The sequence below is a fragment of the Poecilia reticulata genome, chromosome 5, assembly GCF_904066995.2.
Source record: "Poecilia reticulata chromosome 5, P_reticulata-male-v2, whole genome shotgun sequence".
Taxonomy (NCBI): Eukaryota; Metazoa; Chordata; class Actinopteri; order Cyprinodontiformes; family Poeciliidae; genus Poecilia; species Poecilia reticulata.
The window spans coordinates 4,538,882-4,555,693 of record NC_088834.1 but is presented as its reverse complement, the minus strand read 5'-3'; the positions used below and the strand labels follow the sequence as shown (position 1 = coordinate 4,555,693).

Genomic DNA, 16,812 nt, shown 5'->3' with positions numbered 1-16,812 from the left:
GATGAATCAATTATTGAAATAACCGTTCACTAATTTAGTAATAGATTCATTGTTAACTGGAGCATACGAACTCAAAAGGCGATTTACTGAAAGGACAACAAACAGTTGGAGCCAAAATTGTACAAAAAAAATCATTTTGCATTTAGAAGTTTTTAAATAAAAATCTGTATAGAAAGTTTTCAAAGGAAAATGTGTGTTAAACACATGAACAATTCATAAAGTAACTAAATTGACACAGAAGCAACAACTTTTCCAGTGAAATCTTGTTTTTTCAGTAGTTGGACTATAATTAAAATTACGTTTTAATTATTATTACATTTTAGCTATATAATAGTCAATAGTTATGCCCTCCTTCTGTTAATGTGATATTTCTATTCTCACTCACGCTGCTGCTGATTCCATCCTGACAACTTTAAAAGTCCATGCAGCTCTACAGGCTTTTCTTCAAGTTGAATAGTTGGAGGACATGTTGGGACAAATAGATGCTGGTGTTGTCTTTACATGCCCAGAGTCGTTTCTCTGACAGATCCACTGTGGGAAACTCCTGACTTACCACTGAATCCTTCACTTGGATTTTATTTTTCCACAGTTTTTCTTAACAGCAGTGTTTTAGCCTAAATATTAAGGTTTTTGCTTGAAATTTGGGGATTCTGTTTTAAAACTTATTTCTGTTATATTTTTCTTTGATAGATATTGTTGGAAAAGGCAGATTCAGCTACTTCTGTTGTCATTTTGCTCATAATGTGGCTTTTATGTAGTAAGAGTGCACTTTGTGTTCTTCATAAATTAAAATGCAGGTCATTTAGTTGGGCTAAAAAGTCTGAGACTGTTTTCAGTTATTAAGCCACAAAACTTTAGTTCTGCTTGACTGAAGATGGGAGGAAAAATTTCACAAATGGGAGGAAATTTATAAACATTCTTTAACCAGATTGTTTTTCTTTTTTTAATTTAGTAAAATGTTTGATTTCTGCTGCAACAAGAAAAAAACAGTGATGAGTTTAGAGGCCTGAGGTTGGCCTGTCGCAATAAATCAATTAATAGCAAGATGAATTGAAACAAACGTAATAATTTCCATTTGGATGATTTATTGTTGCTTTTTTTCTCTTTTTACCAAAAACTGGATGATAAAAGTCTTCAGTCTGGTGCTTTGGTGTCAGCTAACTCTTTATTAAAAACACAATTTTGTTTACAGAGACTTATTAATTAATTTTATTTGTTCTTTTTGTTGTTTTTGTTTATCTTGGATATTTAAAATGTCGTCCAGTTCCAATGTTAAATGTTCACCAGAATTTAAAGTTTGAATGTGTTTCTTGCATTATTATGCATTTACCATTATTTAACGTTGGTCTCCAAATTATTGTTCATTGCTGCAACTTCTGTTACTGTGACGGGCCAGTCACAGCAGATTTAAACGTTAAAAAAGTTCAACTGCTGCATCGGGTTGAATTGCAGCTTTCCTCAAAATTATGCTAGATGTTTACTAAACATTGCTTAAAGATTTCAGCAATTTTTTTTAACATTTTCTCGCTCAGTGGAAGGTGCGGCGAACTCTGGCTTTCTCCATCCATGAACTGGCGGTCATTCTCGGCGATCAGCTGACGGCGGCGGATCTGGTGCCCATCTTCAACGGTTTCCTCAAAGACCTGGACGAGGTTCGCATCGGCGTGCTTAAACACCTGTACGACTTCCTGAAGGTAACATCTCTGGTTCAACTGATGGAAAATTGACGCAAAGTACTCATTAAATCTCTGCTAACGAAGCTGGTTTGAACTTCCTGCAGCTGCTGCACGCAGACAAGAGGAGGGAGTATCTGTACCAGCTGCAGGAGTTCATGGTGACGGACAACAGCCGCAACTGGAGATTCAGATACGAGCTGGCAGAGTAAGTTTGCTTTGATTTATGTTCTATTATTTGTCATAATGTGCTGTTCCTTTTTACTTTTTAGTTGACTATATTTACCTTTTGTCTGTGTTTCCCTCCAGGCAGCTGATCCTAATCATAGAGTTGTACAGCCACTACGACGTCTACGACTACCTCAGACAGATAGCGCTCACGCTTTGCTCCGACAAAGTGTCAGAGGTCAGGTGGATCTCCTATAAACTGGTGAGTTTGAAAAGTATTTTAGAAGAAAATAAAATAAATTACAGATGTAAAATGTTCAGATATTGATATATTGGTCATATTTGTTATGTGGGCAGCAGATTTTACGTTGCAAATTCTAACAATTTGCATCGGTAGCTTTCATCTGTAGAAAGCTGCAGATGAGCTTTAGGGTCTCTGTGGAAAAACATATGAACAATTCAGACTTTTTTTCCCTCCAAATTCTGATTTAAAATTGTTTTTGTTCTCAAAATTTTCTTTTTCTCAGAATTTTTTTCTGAAAAAAGAATTGACAAGAAAATATTGTTAATTTTTGGAAAATCTTGATTTTTTTTTTTGTATTTTCTCCTGTGGAATTTTTTTTTTTAACTGTAAAACTGATATTTCTGTATTTTTCCTCTTATTTTTTCCTCACAGTTCTCTTATTTTCCAATATTTCTTGTTTCACACGGAAATTGTCTTTTTCCCCCCTTTGGGAATATTGTTTGTTGCTGGGTTTTTTTTTTTACTTTCACCTTTTGATTTCTGTATGTTTTCCTCAAGATTTAGTTTTTTCCATCTTAACCCACAAAATTCTGACTTGAATCTTGAATCTCAAATTCTTATTTTCTCAAAATTCTTCAGAATTCCTTTTTAGCAGTTTTTTTCCCGCTCATAATTCTTTTTTTTTTCCTTCCAGTGCTCCTAATCCTCTTCCATAAAATGCTTGTTTATTCCCGGTAGGCTGACGGCTCGTTTTTCGCTTTGTGCTCTCAGGTAGTGGAGATCCTGCAGAAGCTTTACGCATGCGGGGCCGATGAACTTGGTTTGAACTTCATCAACGAACTCTCAGTCAGGTTCTGCCATTGTCCCAAGTGGGTGGGCAGGCAGGCGTTTGCTTTTATCTGCCAGGTCTGTACATTCCTCCACTTATTTTAATATTTCTATAGCTTTTGATGCCTTTTTTAAATCTTTTTTTTATTGTAAAATAGTTTTTTTTACACCATAATGATTGTTTTATGTCACGTCAGTATTATAATCTCCAGTCGGATGAGAATGCGTTTTGACCGTAAAACTCTGGCAGAAAGCCATTTCTCGGTTAACCGGTCCGATTAGATTGTTTCTGTTCTCGTCACATCTTTGCATCATAAATACTTTTTCCCTGGGTGCTGGTTGCAGCTCAGTCTGAGTGTTTCTGTGTTTTTGCTGAAGGCCATTGTGGAGGAGGACTGTATGCCCATGGAGCAGTTCAGCCAGCACCTCCTGCCCAGCCTGCTGAGCCTCTCTGCCGACCCGGTGGCCAACGTCCGCGTTCTGGTGGCCAAGGCTTTACGGCAGAGCATCATGGAGAAAGGTAACTTGGAGATGAGCTCAATGATTCGACAAACAATACGTTTAAAGGAGAACTATTATGCAAAATTCACTTTCTGCGCATTTTATACCTCTATTTGAGGTACAAACAAACACCCGGCAATTTTTTGACAACAAGTTTATGTTTTTTAGTGTTTGGAAAATTAGCCATTTCAAAAACCTTCCAATTATTGAGTTGCTACTCCGTTACCTAGCAACCCAAACGGATCTCCAGCAAAACTTTTTCATATTCCACAAATGTAAAAAGAAAAAACAAGCAAACATAACTTTAGTGTTGCCTTTAAATAAAAAAACGTAATTAAAATCAGACATGAATAAAAAACATGCCACGCCATCAGACTCCAACTACTTCCTGTCTTATTTTTCGTGGTTTGACGGAGCAGCAACAGCCGGTTGTTAGTCATGACATGCAAAAAGTGTTTTCAATTTACCAAAATAAGTCAATTTTGAAAATTTTTTATGAGTTACAGCAACATTTGATTTTCCTTTGGGATCAATGAAATATTTTGAATTTGAACTGAGGGTTGACATGGCTACAGAAACCACCTCAAACTAGCACCAAAACTTTTTCCTTTTTTATTAAAAAAAGATTTTTTTTTCTAAATTTCCATACCTCCATTAAGTACATGTATTTTTAAAACGTCAAATTGTGGTGATGGAAACGCAGCTAATGGCTGCTAGAAAAGAAAAACATTGTGTTGTTGGCCAACCCGGGCTGCACAGTGGTGCAGTTTGTAGAGCTGTTGCCTTGCAGCAAGAAGGTTCTGGGTTTGATTCCCGGCCTGGGGTCTTTCTGCATAGAGTTTGCATGTTCTCCCTGTGCATGCGTGGGTTTTCTCCGGGTACTCCGGTTTCCTCCCACAGTCCAAAAACATGACTGTCAGGTTAATTGGTCTGTCTAAATTGCCCCTAGGTGTGAGTGTGTGTGTGCATGGTTGTGTGTCTCTGTGTTGCCCTGCGACAGCCTGGCGACCTGTTCAGGGTGACCCCGCCTCTCGCCCAGAACGCTAGCTGGAGATGGGCACCAGCAACCCTCCTGACCCCACTGAGGTACAAGGGTGTATAGAAAATGGATGGATAGATGTTGGCCAACCATCCACAACCCACTTACTGTATTCTTGTTGGTCGTGCAGGAGTCTCTACTAATGCTTTTCACAGATGTATGGTTATATAATTGCACATCTGTTTTCACACGCAAGTGTAAATGTTGCATTGTGGGTCGTGGCTGACAGCAGCTTATTTGGATTTAAAGTGACAGCAGGCGCTAAAGAGGTGACCGGACTAAAATTTCATTATTAAGAATGTTTTGTATCGCCCGTAGACGGATCCTAACCTGGTCAAGAAAGCACAACAGGTCACCTTTACAGCTTTTCTTCCCACTAATTGAGTGTTTTTGTGTTCAGCTTACTTTAAGGAACCAGGCTGTCCCTACTCGGACAAGTTGGAAGAAACCGTCATGGCTCTGCAGTCTGATAAGGACCGGGATGTCCGGTTCTTTGCCAGCCTGGACCCAAACAAAGGCCTGATGGACACGGCTCCATTGATCTAACCCCGCCCCTTTTCCCCGCCGCATCGCAGCCCACCTGCCTGTCTTACCTGTCTGCCTGACCGACCGACCGACGCACAGCCGGCGTAACGTACTACACCAGCACCCGACCGGGTCCTAAACCACTGGCCTGTTGGGCAGACCTGACCACTTCCTGAATCGGGACCGATGTTCGGATCAAGACTCGAAGGGACGGTTTAAGCCCATCTTCTAGTTGGGCAAAACAAAGCGCACATCTGTTTAAAAAAAAAAAAAAAAAAGCCTACTTCTCAGAGGTTTTGGAAAAACAACCGGACTCGGGCGGCTAAGCCTGAATGTTCCTCCACACTAACATCCACTGCAAACTCAAGTCAGGCTTACCTTCTCCAAAGCGGAGACCTTCTTCTAAGCTTGATCTGATTCAAAATACCTTTTTTTTTCTCAACTCTTCTTTACGTGGGTTTCTAAACCAGTGGGCCTCGGGCCGCCTGACTCTGTGCACTAACTCAGGGGGACTTTTCTGAACCTGAACAGCATTATGAAGCTTACAGCTGGAACCTCTGATCAGCAGACCAGCCAAAACAAGTAGCTCTGCTGGTAACTCGCCTCTCCTCCTCCTAAAGCGTGTCTCAGATGTCCGTTTTTCTGTTGTTGTTTTTTTTTGGTCATCTGTTCCCTACTTCTCATATCACGTTCTCTCACAGAAACCACTAATTGCTTCACAGGAAAAGCATGATTTAAAACCATATCGTGAAACTTTGAAACATGTTTTGGGAAAGCAAACCCTCCCCTCAGCTTTTCTCTGACATGAAGGGGGGGAAACGGGTTCTGAATGTCCATTTTTCTTACATTTTCTGAAATAAAACAAGGGCTGACGATGAAGTGACACCATAGGAGAGCAAGAAAGAAAGAAAGAAAGCACACTGTTGAATAATGCATGTTTCCCCTCCCGTGGTGTCTCTCACCTCCTTTAATGTTGACGTCCTGATTGCTTTTGGTGAATCTGCCTGGTGGGTTGTACAGTAGAAAATAGTGCTGGTTGTGTAAAGAGCTTGAAAGATGCCTGATCAGATTCCCTTGCTTCATGGGGATGGTTGTTTTTTTTCTGTACAGTGTGAACCTTTTGAGGAGGAAAAACGTATTTTAACGGAACCAAGGCCAGTTTAGTCGAGGTGCGTGTGAATAATGGGAGCAGTCACCAAGTCACTTTTTTTTTTTTGCCGTCTCTCAAGCTCAGTTGTGTTGTAAATTGTTTCCCCTTTCCTTTTTTTCTTTTTTTTTTTATTCGTGAATGAGCTTAATTGGAGAACTAGAGCTGGTTGTGGTTTGTGCTGTGCATCTCTGGTCTTTGCTTCCTTTGAAAGGAGAGCTCACCGCAGTAATGGCGGTGTCCACTCATCTCGTCTGTCTGCATTTTGTGTCCCCATCTCATCTTTTTTTAATGTAGTAGAACAGTTAATATATACATTTTATGAAATTTATTTTTCTTTTTCAATTATACACCACAGTTCAAAGATTTTATATCCTAACTTTACAAAATTTACAACCTTTGTAATATTCAATGGTTTCTTTGAAAAAAGACATTTTATGTAATGTTATTTTTAGTATTCTGTAATTAAAGTGATGAAAAATAACTGTGTGTTTGTCTTCTGCATTATAACTTCTGCATATGTCTGATATTATATACCGCATCATACGTCCAGGTCATGTTAAAAAGCTCCAGAGTGCTGAGCGACAGGTGCTTCAGAGTCGCTTTCTGATGGGAAGTGTGCAGTTAAATAGTGTAATGTGGCCTCCTGACCGCGCGGTGGCGCTCTGCTCTATGACAGTTTTCCCAAGAGCACCAGTTTCCGTATCTTATGGAAGACGAAGGTTAGCTAGCTAGCTGGCTAGATATCTGGATTCTTGTGTGCTGACATTGAAGCAAAGAAACTATCGTTTGTTGCGTTTACTTTTTGTTGGATTAAAAAGGTAAGAAAACACAAAGATTGTCTATCCATTTATCCCAAACAGTCGAGTTGTGAGCGTTTAAGAGTAAATATGTTGTTTGATTTGGATACGTCTGTCACCAGATCCATAATATGTGTGTAATTTCACTGTTAAATACTATTGTTTTTTGTGTGTGTTTGTGATAGTCGACGTGTCTGTAGAAAAATGTAATTTCTAAAACACATTTCAATTCATTCTCTAACTCTAAAACTGGGAACAACTGACCCGAATCATTTTATTTAACGTTTTACCAGATACTGTTATGAGGCGAAGTAAGTTGTAAACTGTGGTGAGGCAAATTTGTTACAAAAAATTTGTTGTCTGCAGGAATGGAACAAATAACTTAAAACATAAGAGATTTTTAACAGCACATTTTAATTTAAAAAGAGCACAGAAATCTTTTAAGAAACCATAATTTTTAAAATCTAGTTTCGTGTTTGTAATTTGTAAAATATGTCTGATTAGACTTCTACACTGAACAAAAACATAAACGCAGCACTTTCGTTTGCTCCCATTTTTCCATGAGCTGAACTCTTAAGATCTAAAACGCATCTCAGGTTTGTGAACAATGTTTGAGAGAAATTATGTTGTGTATACAGAAAATGTTTCAGATCATTTTATTAAGTGTATGGCAATGTTGAAATTGTCTTATCTCCAGAGTTGGGCAGTAGCTAGTTATATTTACTTAATTACATTTACTTGAGTAACGTTTTTGAAAAACAAAATGTACTTTTAGGAGTATTTCTACTATGCTACACTTTTTACTTGTATTTGTTTAATTTTATTATAAAGTATTGCTACTCTTAAGTAAAATTTCTGGATTCTCTACTTATTGGAAAACAAACATGTTTTAACCAAACATTTACCAGACACTAACACACACCAGCAGTTTTTGTTAAAGGTTTGGAGGTTTTATATTGTAAGAAACTGATTTAGAAAATTTTTATTTTGCCTGATTTTGTTACTTATATAAATTGTAATTTTGGCCCTTAAAATAGTAAAATTTCCACTTTTACGTGTTGGTGATGTAATTTTTAAATATTAAATGATTGATAATTTGATCGGCTACTCAGTAATTGTGTAGACATTTTTCCAAATACTTTTTTATTCTTGAGTAATCTTTTGATGGCTAATGTTTACTTTGACTTGAGTAGAAATAAGTTGAAGCATCACTGCTCTTACATGAGTACAGTTTTTGGGGTAATGGACCAGCCTCTGTTTATGTCTAGTATGAATATTTTTATCAGTTGGAAACACAGAGGATTAGTAGTAAACGCTTTAGTGGAAACTAATTTAATAAATTAACAAATTAGACTTGGAAAATGTTCAGATTAATTTTTATACTTTAATTTCTGTATGTTATACAATATGATAAAATATTATAGTTTAATTACTGGAATACTTTCTGCTATGGAGGGGTCCCAATATTTAGAGATTATTTATATAGTTACAAATATTTAAGCAGTTTTGTCTAAGCTTTTTGCCTCTTAACTAATCCACTTATCAATCTGTCATCTTTATTGGAAGATGACTGATTTGTTTGCTTTTCAGTCCAAGTTTTGTACTTTTATAAAACATAAATGCTTCCAGTATTTCCATATTAAAAAATATACTTGTAATTATCTTAAATGTCCAAACTTCAGCTTCTAAATGTACCAGTTGAGTTAAACCCAGCTGCTCCAACTTCTCCTCTCCTTCAGGATCATCACCATGGTGACGGCAAAGCGTCTGGCTGATATCGGTTACCGCGCTTTTTCCGCCTCAATGATGCTGCTGACGGCATACGGAGGCTACCTGTGTACGATGCGAGGAATGCGGTACTGGGAGAAGCAGAAACAGCTGAAACTGGCTGCAAAGAACCAGGACCCTGAAATCATGAAAGACTGACGTTACACTGTTACTCCTACTGGACGTTTCCCATTCCTCTACGCCGTCTCAGTGGTGAAGAGAAGGATTCCTCCCCGAATGTTTGTCTGTTCCCACACAGATTTTGTTTTTCTTTTGTTGTATAAAACGTAACCAATGGTAGAGAATATATTTTGTCTTTGTCACATCTGCAGAGCATAATTTAAAGTTTGTATTGCATAAAAATGCCTTAAATAAAAGTGTGACAATTTCTCACAGTTCTGCATTAAAAGAGACATTATCAAACAACAAATCCGAGGCCATGGTCTTGAGCCGGAAGAGGGTAGAGTGCCTTCTCCGGGTCAGGGGGGTCGCCCTGCCTCAAGTGGAGGAGTTTAAGTATCTGGGGATCTTGTTCACGAATGAGGGAAGAAGGGAGTGGGAGATCGACAGGCGGATTGGGGCAGCGTCTACTGTGAAGCGGGCGCTGTACCGGTCCGCCGTGGTGAAGAGAGAGCTGAGCCAAAAAGCGAAGCTCTCGATTTACCAGTCGATCTACGTTCCCACCCTCATCTAAGGTCATGAGCTTTGGGTCATGACCGAAAGAACGAGGTCACGGGTACAAGCGGCCGGAATGGGTTTCCTCTGCAGGGTGGCTGGGCTCTCCCTTAGAGAGAGAAGCTCGGTCATCCGGGAGGGACTCAGAGTAGAGCCGCTGCTCCTCCACGTCGAGACGAGCCAGTTGAGGCTCGGGCATCAGGTCAGGATGCCTCCTGGACGCCTCCCTGGTGAGGTGTTCCGGGCACGTCCCGCCGGGAGGAGGGAAGACCCAGGACACGCTGGAGGGATTACGTCTCTCGGCTGGCCTGGGAACGCCGTGGGATTCCCCCGGAGGAGCTGGAAGAAGTGGCTGGGGAGAGGGAAGTCTGGGCCTCCCTTCTGAAGCTGCTGCCCCCGCGACCCGACCCCGGATAAGCAGAAGAAAATGGATGGATGGATGGAGAATATATTTGAAAATACATTTTTACAAAGCACTCAAGTAATCTTTTTCATGGTCCACATTCCTGAATTTACCGGCTGTGAAAATCTCATACATGATTGGTCTTGGAAGAAGTAGTAAAAACAGTAAAATAGGTTACAAAGTAGCCAGACATTGCTGAAAAGTAAGTCCACATCATTTTGCATAACTGCCAACTTCCTGTTACTCATCCAGCAGGTTTTCTGCTTTTCAGAGCTGATAAAAGCCCAGCTGTAACACATGTTGATCTTTATTTGAGTGATGCCTGCTGTGGAAAGGTGGCACTGTGAAAAATTGTAAATAAACCCTTCAGGATAAAAATAAGATCAGGCAGACGTAGCTCTATGGAGGCTGCAGGGGGCGCTATGGGCTCCTCGTCACCAGCTACTGTGGTTCTGAGTCCGGGTTCTGGTGCCTTCCGGCCTTCAGTTGGGCTGTCAGGTTCTTCTTCAGAGCTGCTCTCAATGTCGCTACGGACATCTTTACACACCTTTGGGACAGAAGGCAGAATCCAATATTAACACTAATATGAAAAATCACCACTGTGTCATAAATAGAAGTAGATCATTTGAGTTGCTTTTATGCAAAACAGCATCTACATTGTTTTTCTTTTTCTTAAGACTAAACAAAGGGACAAGAAGGCCGGTTCTGTTTTGGGGAATATTGTGACTTAATAAAGTTTAGAAAATTATACATCATTTAGTCAGAGGATCCTTCAGAGTTGTAACACTGTTTGCTACAGGACATTCTTTGTCAGCATCTGTAGCAACTGAAGTAAATTTCATAATGATTTGCAACATTTAGTTTTCCTCTGGTATTATTTTTTAAAAAAATGAATTTAATTTTTGGAAGAAGTCTTTCAGTATATTTATCCACCTTCATAACCTTTTTTCCCAAAACTCGTTCAAATCTATTTTTCCTTTAGCTCAGATCTTGGTGTGACCCAGTCCTGAAACAACCCATTGTTGCTTTAATTGGACGCATGCTGTGGGGTTTTTGTCATGCTGAAAAATACAACTTCTCTTCATTGCCAGTTTTCCAGCAGAAATAATACGGTTTTGATCAACATTTACTTGTAATTAAAGCCGTTTTTCATTCCCTCCTCTTTAAATCCAAGGTTCCAGTTTCAGCTGAAGAAAACACGATGACCTCACCGCCGTGCTTCCTGGTGGGTAAGGTGTCTTCATCGTCTCTGTTTCACCAAATGTGTCTATGGCTTTAATTTCATCAGACTGCTTAGACTTTACTAAATGTAGCCACCTTATTTCTTTTTTAAATATCTTTATTATTGCACAGCAATACAATAAAATACCTTGTGTGAATATTTATCCATGTTGTGTTGCTTTAATTGGTTGAGATGTTGCATGTTTTGGACACTTATTCCTTCTTGGTTTGAATGCTGTGCAACTTTGGCAACAATGTGTTATTTTTGACAACTGGGAGCAGCTAACCAGCATCTCAAAAGCTCAAATACCTGAACTACGATCCCAGAGGAGTTGAAAAGGAGACAAAGTTCAAATATGACGGCCAGACTGAGGCTTGAGGAGGAGAGGCAAAAGCAAAAGAGGTGGATTAGCATAGCATTCCTGATGGTGTCATCCTGGACGCTTTACCATTGAATGTCCTCTCTGGTGTCTGGATTTTGTCTTCAGTCAGAGGTTTCCTCATATTTATTAAACGACTGGCTGCTACAGGAGATCCTTCCTGCCCACAGCATCACCAACCATAATAACTCCTTAAAAATTAGTTACATTCAATTTACCGTCGGGATGAACAAAGTAGTTTTGAAATAAATATTTTCTGTTCTTTTATTACCGTCATCATTATGTTCTATTTTTAACTAATACAGTTGAAATTATTTATACATTTCCCCTGCCAGATACTTCGGTAACACTTTATTTGAAGGGGTGTGAATAAGACTGATATGACACTGTCATAAACATGACATGTCATGAACATGAATAAGCCTTTATGAATATTTATGACTGCTGTCATAAAGTGTCATTTGGTAAATTATGACACTTTTAATTCAGTTGACATTATTCAAAATGTCTTTGTTATGACAACTTGACATTAACTAATAAATCATTACTGATATAAATTTGTTATAAAAGCACTACTGATTGCACTTTAAAAATTAGGTAACCATGTTATTAAAGGTAAAGTTTAAACAGTAATGATTTTTTGGTTAATGTCAAGTTGTCATAAGACATTTTGAATAATGTCAACTGAATTAAAAGTGTCATAATTTACCGAATGATGCTTTATGACAACGGTCCTAAATACTCATGAAGGCTTATTCATGTTTATGACATGTTTATGACAGTGTCATAACAGTCTTATTCACACCCCTTCAAATAAAGCGTTACCGATACTTCTTGATAATGAAATCAGCGTATAGTTTTGGAAGATGTGACAAAAAACTTGAAGAGCAGGAATTTATTTGGAGTCACTTGATTGTGGTGAGTAATTCTGCATTGCTTCCTCCCGTCATAAAACGACATGGTACACTAATACCACTTTTCTTCATTGTTCCCCAATAAGATTGTTTTTCCTGTTAAATTACATAGAATATGTTGTGTTTAAGGCGGAAACTCTTAACCTTGGTTTTGCTTGTTTACGTCTCAAATACCTGGGGTGTTAAAAGCCATAAATCCATAAAACTCATCTCCGTCTAAAAAGCAGCAGCTTCCGGTCCCATGCGGTGCTGCCGAAGCTCCGCATGAGCTCCATGCCGCAGTGTCTCTCCAAATGCTCCGTGGCGTGATCTGCAACGTCGCCACGGATCTTAAGGGTCTTAAAGTGATCGAAGTCCGAGCGGCCCAGCTTCCTGAGGCGGCGGGCTGCAGAGCGGTAACACTTCCAGGGCTGAGCCTCCAGCAGGAGGTGGCTGCTGATGGCGGCGAGGCGCGACAGCAGCTGCAGCAGGCCTGAGTCTCCATGGTTCAGGTGGACCCACATGGTGACGGCCAGGCACAGACACAGGTGGAAGTGGGAGCAGCTGTGCTGGCTGAGGAAGTCCTGCAGCTGGTTGGTTTCCTTGGTGATGTCCAGCTGGATGAAGGAGATGTTGCTGTGGAGAGGGTTGGTCTGCTCTGCACGCTCAACAAGAGTTTCATCCAAGTCAAACCCCAGAAGGTGAACCGTGCTCTCCCCTGGTTCCTGGACAAGATGCTTGTAGACGGCCACACTCAGGTCCTGGTGTTCACACAGGAGGAAATGAGTTATTGTTCAGACAATATCAAAAGGAGGCTTTCTTTTCTGGTTAAAATTTAGTTTACACCAGGGATGTCCTAACTACATGGGCCAAAATCAATAAACAAAGAATGCAATGTTTTAATTAAACAAAGTGGGAAGGAATGTGTAAATTATTACAGATCCAAAACTTCAAAAAGAAATAGAAAAGAAACTTCTCACATGTTAATGTTAGAGACATTTATTTCCCGCTGCAGATGCTTTCTTTACAACAAATAAATAAGCATTCACTAAAGCAAATGAAAGAAATGTATTGCATTTTTTGGCACCAAAATGTTTAGTATTAATAAAGGAACTGAATCATTTATTCGCATTTTTATGTAATCTAATATTATATGGAATAAGCTCAAACGTTATTGGTCTATGATATGAAGCATGGTAGGGCATCGCAGTTGGTGACGATGGGGAAAGTCATCAATTTATGCAATAAAAAAATATACATTCAACTAGTCTACCTTTACACTACAGCAGCAAACACAAGTACACTAAAGTGACAAAGTAGAAACAGGAACTTAAAAAAACGCAAAAACGTCACCGCACGTATAATTTAGTCAACCCAAGAACACTGCCTTTATCACCACGTGCATTTTAAATAACAACACAAACAGGAAGTGTGTCACTTTCGTACCCCTGAGTTACACCCCACGTCCAGGATGAGCGTGGGCTCGTCCCCTCCGTCCCTGTAGCCTAAATCCTGCAGGAGCGTCGCTGGGATCAGACTCAAGCGGTTTTCCGGAGGGTTAAAGCTGTAATAGTTTATAAAGTTTCCGTAAGGAGCAGCACCAGGGTCGTTTACTGCATCGTCAGGGTCTTTAAGATTCGGACATGTTGCCATCGTAACGTGTGTGCTTGAGAAAAGATTCCGGGTGGAAATGTCGTAGATGGGTTCCACTAGTTTTTCTCTTTATTTTCACGCCTGCTGTGGGCTCGGCTATTTGAAGAAGTAAAGAAAACAGTCTGGGCCTCGTTTCTGAAGCTGCTGCCCCAGCGACCCGACCCCGGATGAAGCGGAAGAAAATCGATGGATGGATGGAAGAAAACAGCTAAAATATTCACTGTTATATTTATGTTTCTTGTTAACACTATAAGTGAATGAGTGCAAAACACTTAAAACGACGCTTACAGTTTTAAAATATGATGTTTAATAGAGTTAGTTTCATTTAACACTTTTTAACTTTAATCAAAATTCAAATGCAAGATGTTTTATTTAGAAACTGAAATGTCCATTGCTTTAAATAGCCGAACTCGATTTTTCAATATCAATATAGATTGTAACGAACCCCAGGTTGTTTGGGGTTAATTGCTGTATTTGTTATATTCCCCTTTTTCACTTATTGCATTTACTTAGTTTTGTTTTGTATACTATATGACAGACTTCCGGTTTTTGACTTGATGCTTTTATTTTGGTAAGACTGCTTCCTTTGGTAGAACGGCGGCTTAACAACAGAACTGAAGACAAGTTGCAACAGCTTTAGCAACATTTATTTTATTTTTAGCGGCTCTCTTTATAGAGGCACAAGGTATGTTTATTTGTCTATAAGGATATTTCTTTCAATGATCTTTCGGAATTGTAAATTTGCTGTATTATATATGAATACTGGTTTAGTTTTGAGTCAAAGTTGATATTTTAGTAGTGAACGTTATTTTAGTTCAAAAGTTATGGTTTGTAGCTTACTGTTTTTTGTTTGCACACACAGCTCTTACTGTGAAACTCCGGGTTTACTCCCAATAAACCGGTTCGGGTCTGCTACATAGCTAGTTGTATGCTTGTCATGACTATTTATGACCTCCAGACGGCCAATATTAAATATTAATTTAATATTAAATTGAAAATGAATGCAATATTTTTTTAGTCTTAGACCTTTTAATGATTAATGTGTTTTTGTTGGGTTGTATCTAGTTTTTCTTGTAAATATCTATTAATTTTCGCACTTTATTTGTTATATGTGATTAAACGTGTTATGTTATCAATTTTTCAGTTGAAAAAAATGTTAAGTTAAGAAAAATTAAACATGGGTTTGATAAGTATATCCAATCTTAACATTTTAATTCAAGGAGTTTTAAAATTCAAAATTCCAGTGACGTGGTTTTATTTTGAAAACCGGAGTTTGCACTTTACTCGATAGGTCTGCCTTGTTGATTTTTTCTTTTTCTTTTTTTTTTTGCCAGAAAATTGTAAATTACAACTTCTGCATATGTCTGATGTTATATACCGCATCAGACGTCCAGGTCATGTTGAAAAAGTGCTGAGGGAGAGGGAGTGAATCGCTTTCTGAGGGAAGGTTTTCAGTTAAATATCTCAATGGGTAGTGTAATTTGTTGTAAAGTGTACTTTGCATTAAATTATAATTTACAAAATCATGCAAAGTTGGCATTTTTAATGGACTTTTAATGCAACTTTTAGAGCAACTTTGCATTAAAAGTGTCATTATTTACCGAATTACACTTCATGACAACAGTCATAAACACTCATAAAGACTCCTTCATGTTCATGACAGCTGTTATGTCATGTTTATGACAATGTCATATCAGTCTTATTACTAAACATTTTTATATTTTTATCAGTTGGAACCACTGAGGATTAGTAGTAAACGCTTTAGTAGAAACAAATTTAATAAATTAACAAATTAGACTTGGAAAATGTTCAGATTAATTTTTATACTTTTTATGTTATACAATATGATTTATACAATATGATAAAATATTATAGTTTAATTACTGGAATACTTTCTGCTATGGAGGGGTCCCAATATTTAGAGATTATTTATATAGTTACAAATATTTAAGCAGTTTTGTCTAAGCTTTTTGCCTCTTAACTAATCCACTTATCAATCTGTCATCTTTATTGGAAGATGACTGATTTGTTTGCTTTTCAGTCCAAGTTTTGTACTTTTATAAAACATAAATGCTTCCAGTATTTCCATATTTAAAAATATACTTGTAATTATCTTAAATGTCCAAACTTCAGCTTCTAAATGTACCAGTTGAGTTAAACCCAGCTGCTCCAACTTCTCCTCTCCTTCAGGATCATCACCATGGTGACGGCAAAGCGTCTGGCTGATATCGGTTACCGCGCTTTTTCCGCCTCAATGATGCTGCTGACGGCATACGCAGGCTACCTGTGTACGATGCGAGGAATGCGGTACTGGGAGAAGCAGAAACAGCTGAAACTGGCTGCAAAGAACCAGGACCCTGAAATCATGAAAGACTGACGTTACACTGTTACTCCTACTGGACGTTTCCCATTCCTCTACGCCAGTGGTGTCAAACTCATTTTTATTTTGGGCCAAATCAAAAATCTGAATGTTCTTAAAGGGCCGGTTGCACCAGAATCTATTGATAAAACCAATAAAACTGTTAAAATATCAATAAATAGCTGTTCCTCCAGGATTTGTGATTATTTTAGTGTTTATTTTTGCAATCAAAATGACAGATTTTGTGGTGAATATTAAGAAATATTTGTAATCGTTAGTTTTTTTACAATATTTACGCTAATGTATGATGTTAAATGTGACTTTATCACTCGCCGTATCAGTTACGGATTCAATGTTTTTGACCAATTTTGAGAAAATTAGCAGTAAAATCAGGAAAAAATGTGTTGATTTTGTGTGATTTTTGCAGATTTGTGAAAAACTGGAAGGACTTATTGATGTAATTTGGAGTCCAGAGGGCCACATAAAAAGCTACGGCGGGCCAGATTTGGCCCCCGGGCCTTGAGTTTGACACCTGT

At 38.5% G+C, this 16,812-nt stretch overlaps 4 protein-coding genes across 5 annotated transcripts in view; 3 read left to right on the top strand and 1 right to left on the bottom strand.

The window, feature by feature from the left end:
• ppp4r1l (protein phosphatase 4, regulatory subunit 1-like) overlaps positions 1-6,609 on the top strand; it is a 17,168-nt gene extending 10,559 nt beyond the window's left edge. The window contains exons 15-20 of the mRNA XM_008408912.3: positions 1,533-1,694; positions 1,781-1,881; positions 1,983-2,103; positions 2,857-2,991; positions 3,292-3,433; positions 4,854-6,609. Coding sequence (XP_008407134.2) covers positions 1,533-1,694; positions 1,781-1,881; positions 1,983-2,103; positions 2,857-2,991; positions 3,292-3,433; positions 4,854-4,999 — 807 coding nt within the window. The 3' untranslated portion in view covers positions 5,000-6,609. The remainder of the gene's footprint in view (positions 1-1,532; positions 1,695-1,780; positions 1,882-1,982; positions 2,104-2,856; positions 2,992-3,291; positions 3,434-4,853) is intronic.
• A 183-nt stretch (positions 6,610-6,792) lies between these two features.
• Positions 6,793-9,087, top strand: cox14 (cytochrome c oxidase assembly factor COX14). The gene is made up of 2 exons (XM_081606853.1): positions 6,793-6,946; positions 8,665-9,087. The coding sequence occupies exon 2, from the start codon at positions 8,675-8,677 to the stop codon at positions 8,849-8,851; it is 177 nt and encodes a 58-aa protein (XP_081462979.1). The 5' UTR covers positions 6,793-6,946; positions 8,665-8,674; the 3' UTR covers positions 8,852-9,087.
• A 974-nt stretch (positions 9,088-10,061) lies between these two features.
• Positions 10,062-14,052, bottom strand: bcdin3d (BCDIN3 domain containing). 2 transcript variants are annotated; one of them, XM_081606852.1, is made up of 3 exons: positions 13,711-14,052; positions 12,460-13,025; positions 10,062-10,317 (listed from the first exon to the last, which is right to left on the bottom strand). In XM_081606852.1, exons 1-2 carry the CDS (start codon positions 13,915-13,917, stop codon positions 12,492-12,494), a joined length of 741 nt encoding a protein of 246 aa, XP_081462978.1. In that variant the 5' UTR covers positions 13,918-14,052; the 3' UTR covers positions 10,062-10,317; positions 12,460-12,491. The 2 variants fall into 2 exon arrangements, with proteins under 2 accessions (XP_081462978.1, XP_081462977.1); XM_081606851.1 differs by lacking the exon at positions 10,062-10,317 and having other exon boundaries at positions 12,252-13,025.
• Positions 14,053-14,477: 425 nt separating this feature from the next.
• On the top strand, positions 14,478-16,472 carry LOC103464663 (cytochrome c oxidase assembly protein COX14 homolog). The gene is made up of 2 exons (XM_081606854.1): positions 14,478-14,602; positions 16,108-16,472. Exon 2 carries the CDS (start codon positions 16,118-16,120, stop codon positions 16,292-16,294), a length of 177 nt encoding a protein of 58 aa, XP_081462980.1. The 5' UTR covers positions 14,478-14,602; positions 16,108-16,117; the 3' UTR covers positions 16,295-16,472.
• The last annotated feature ends 340 nt before the right edge of the window (positions 16,473-16,812 follow it).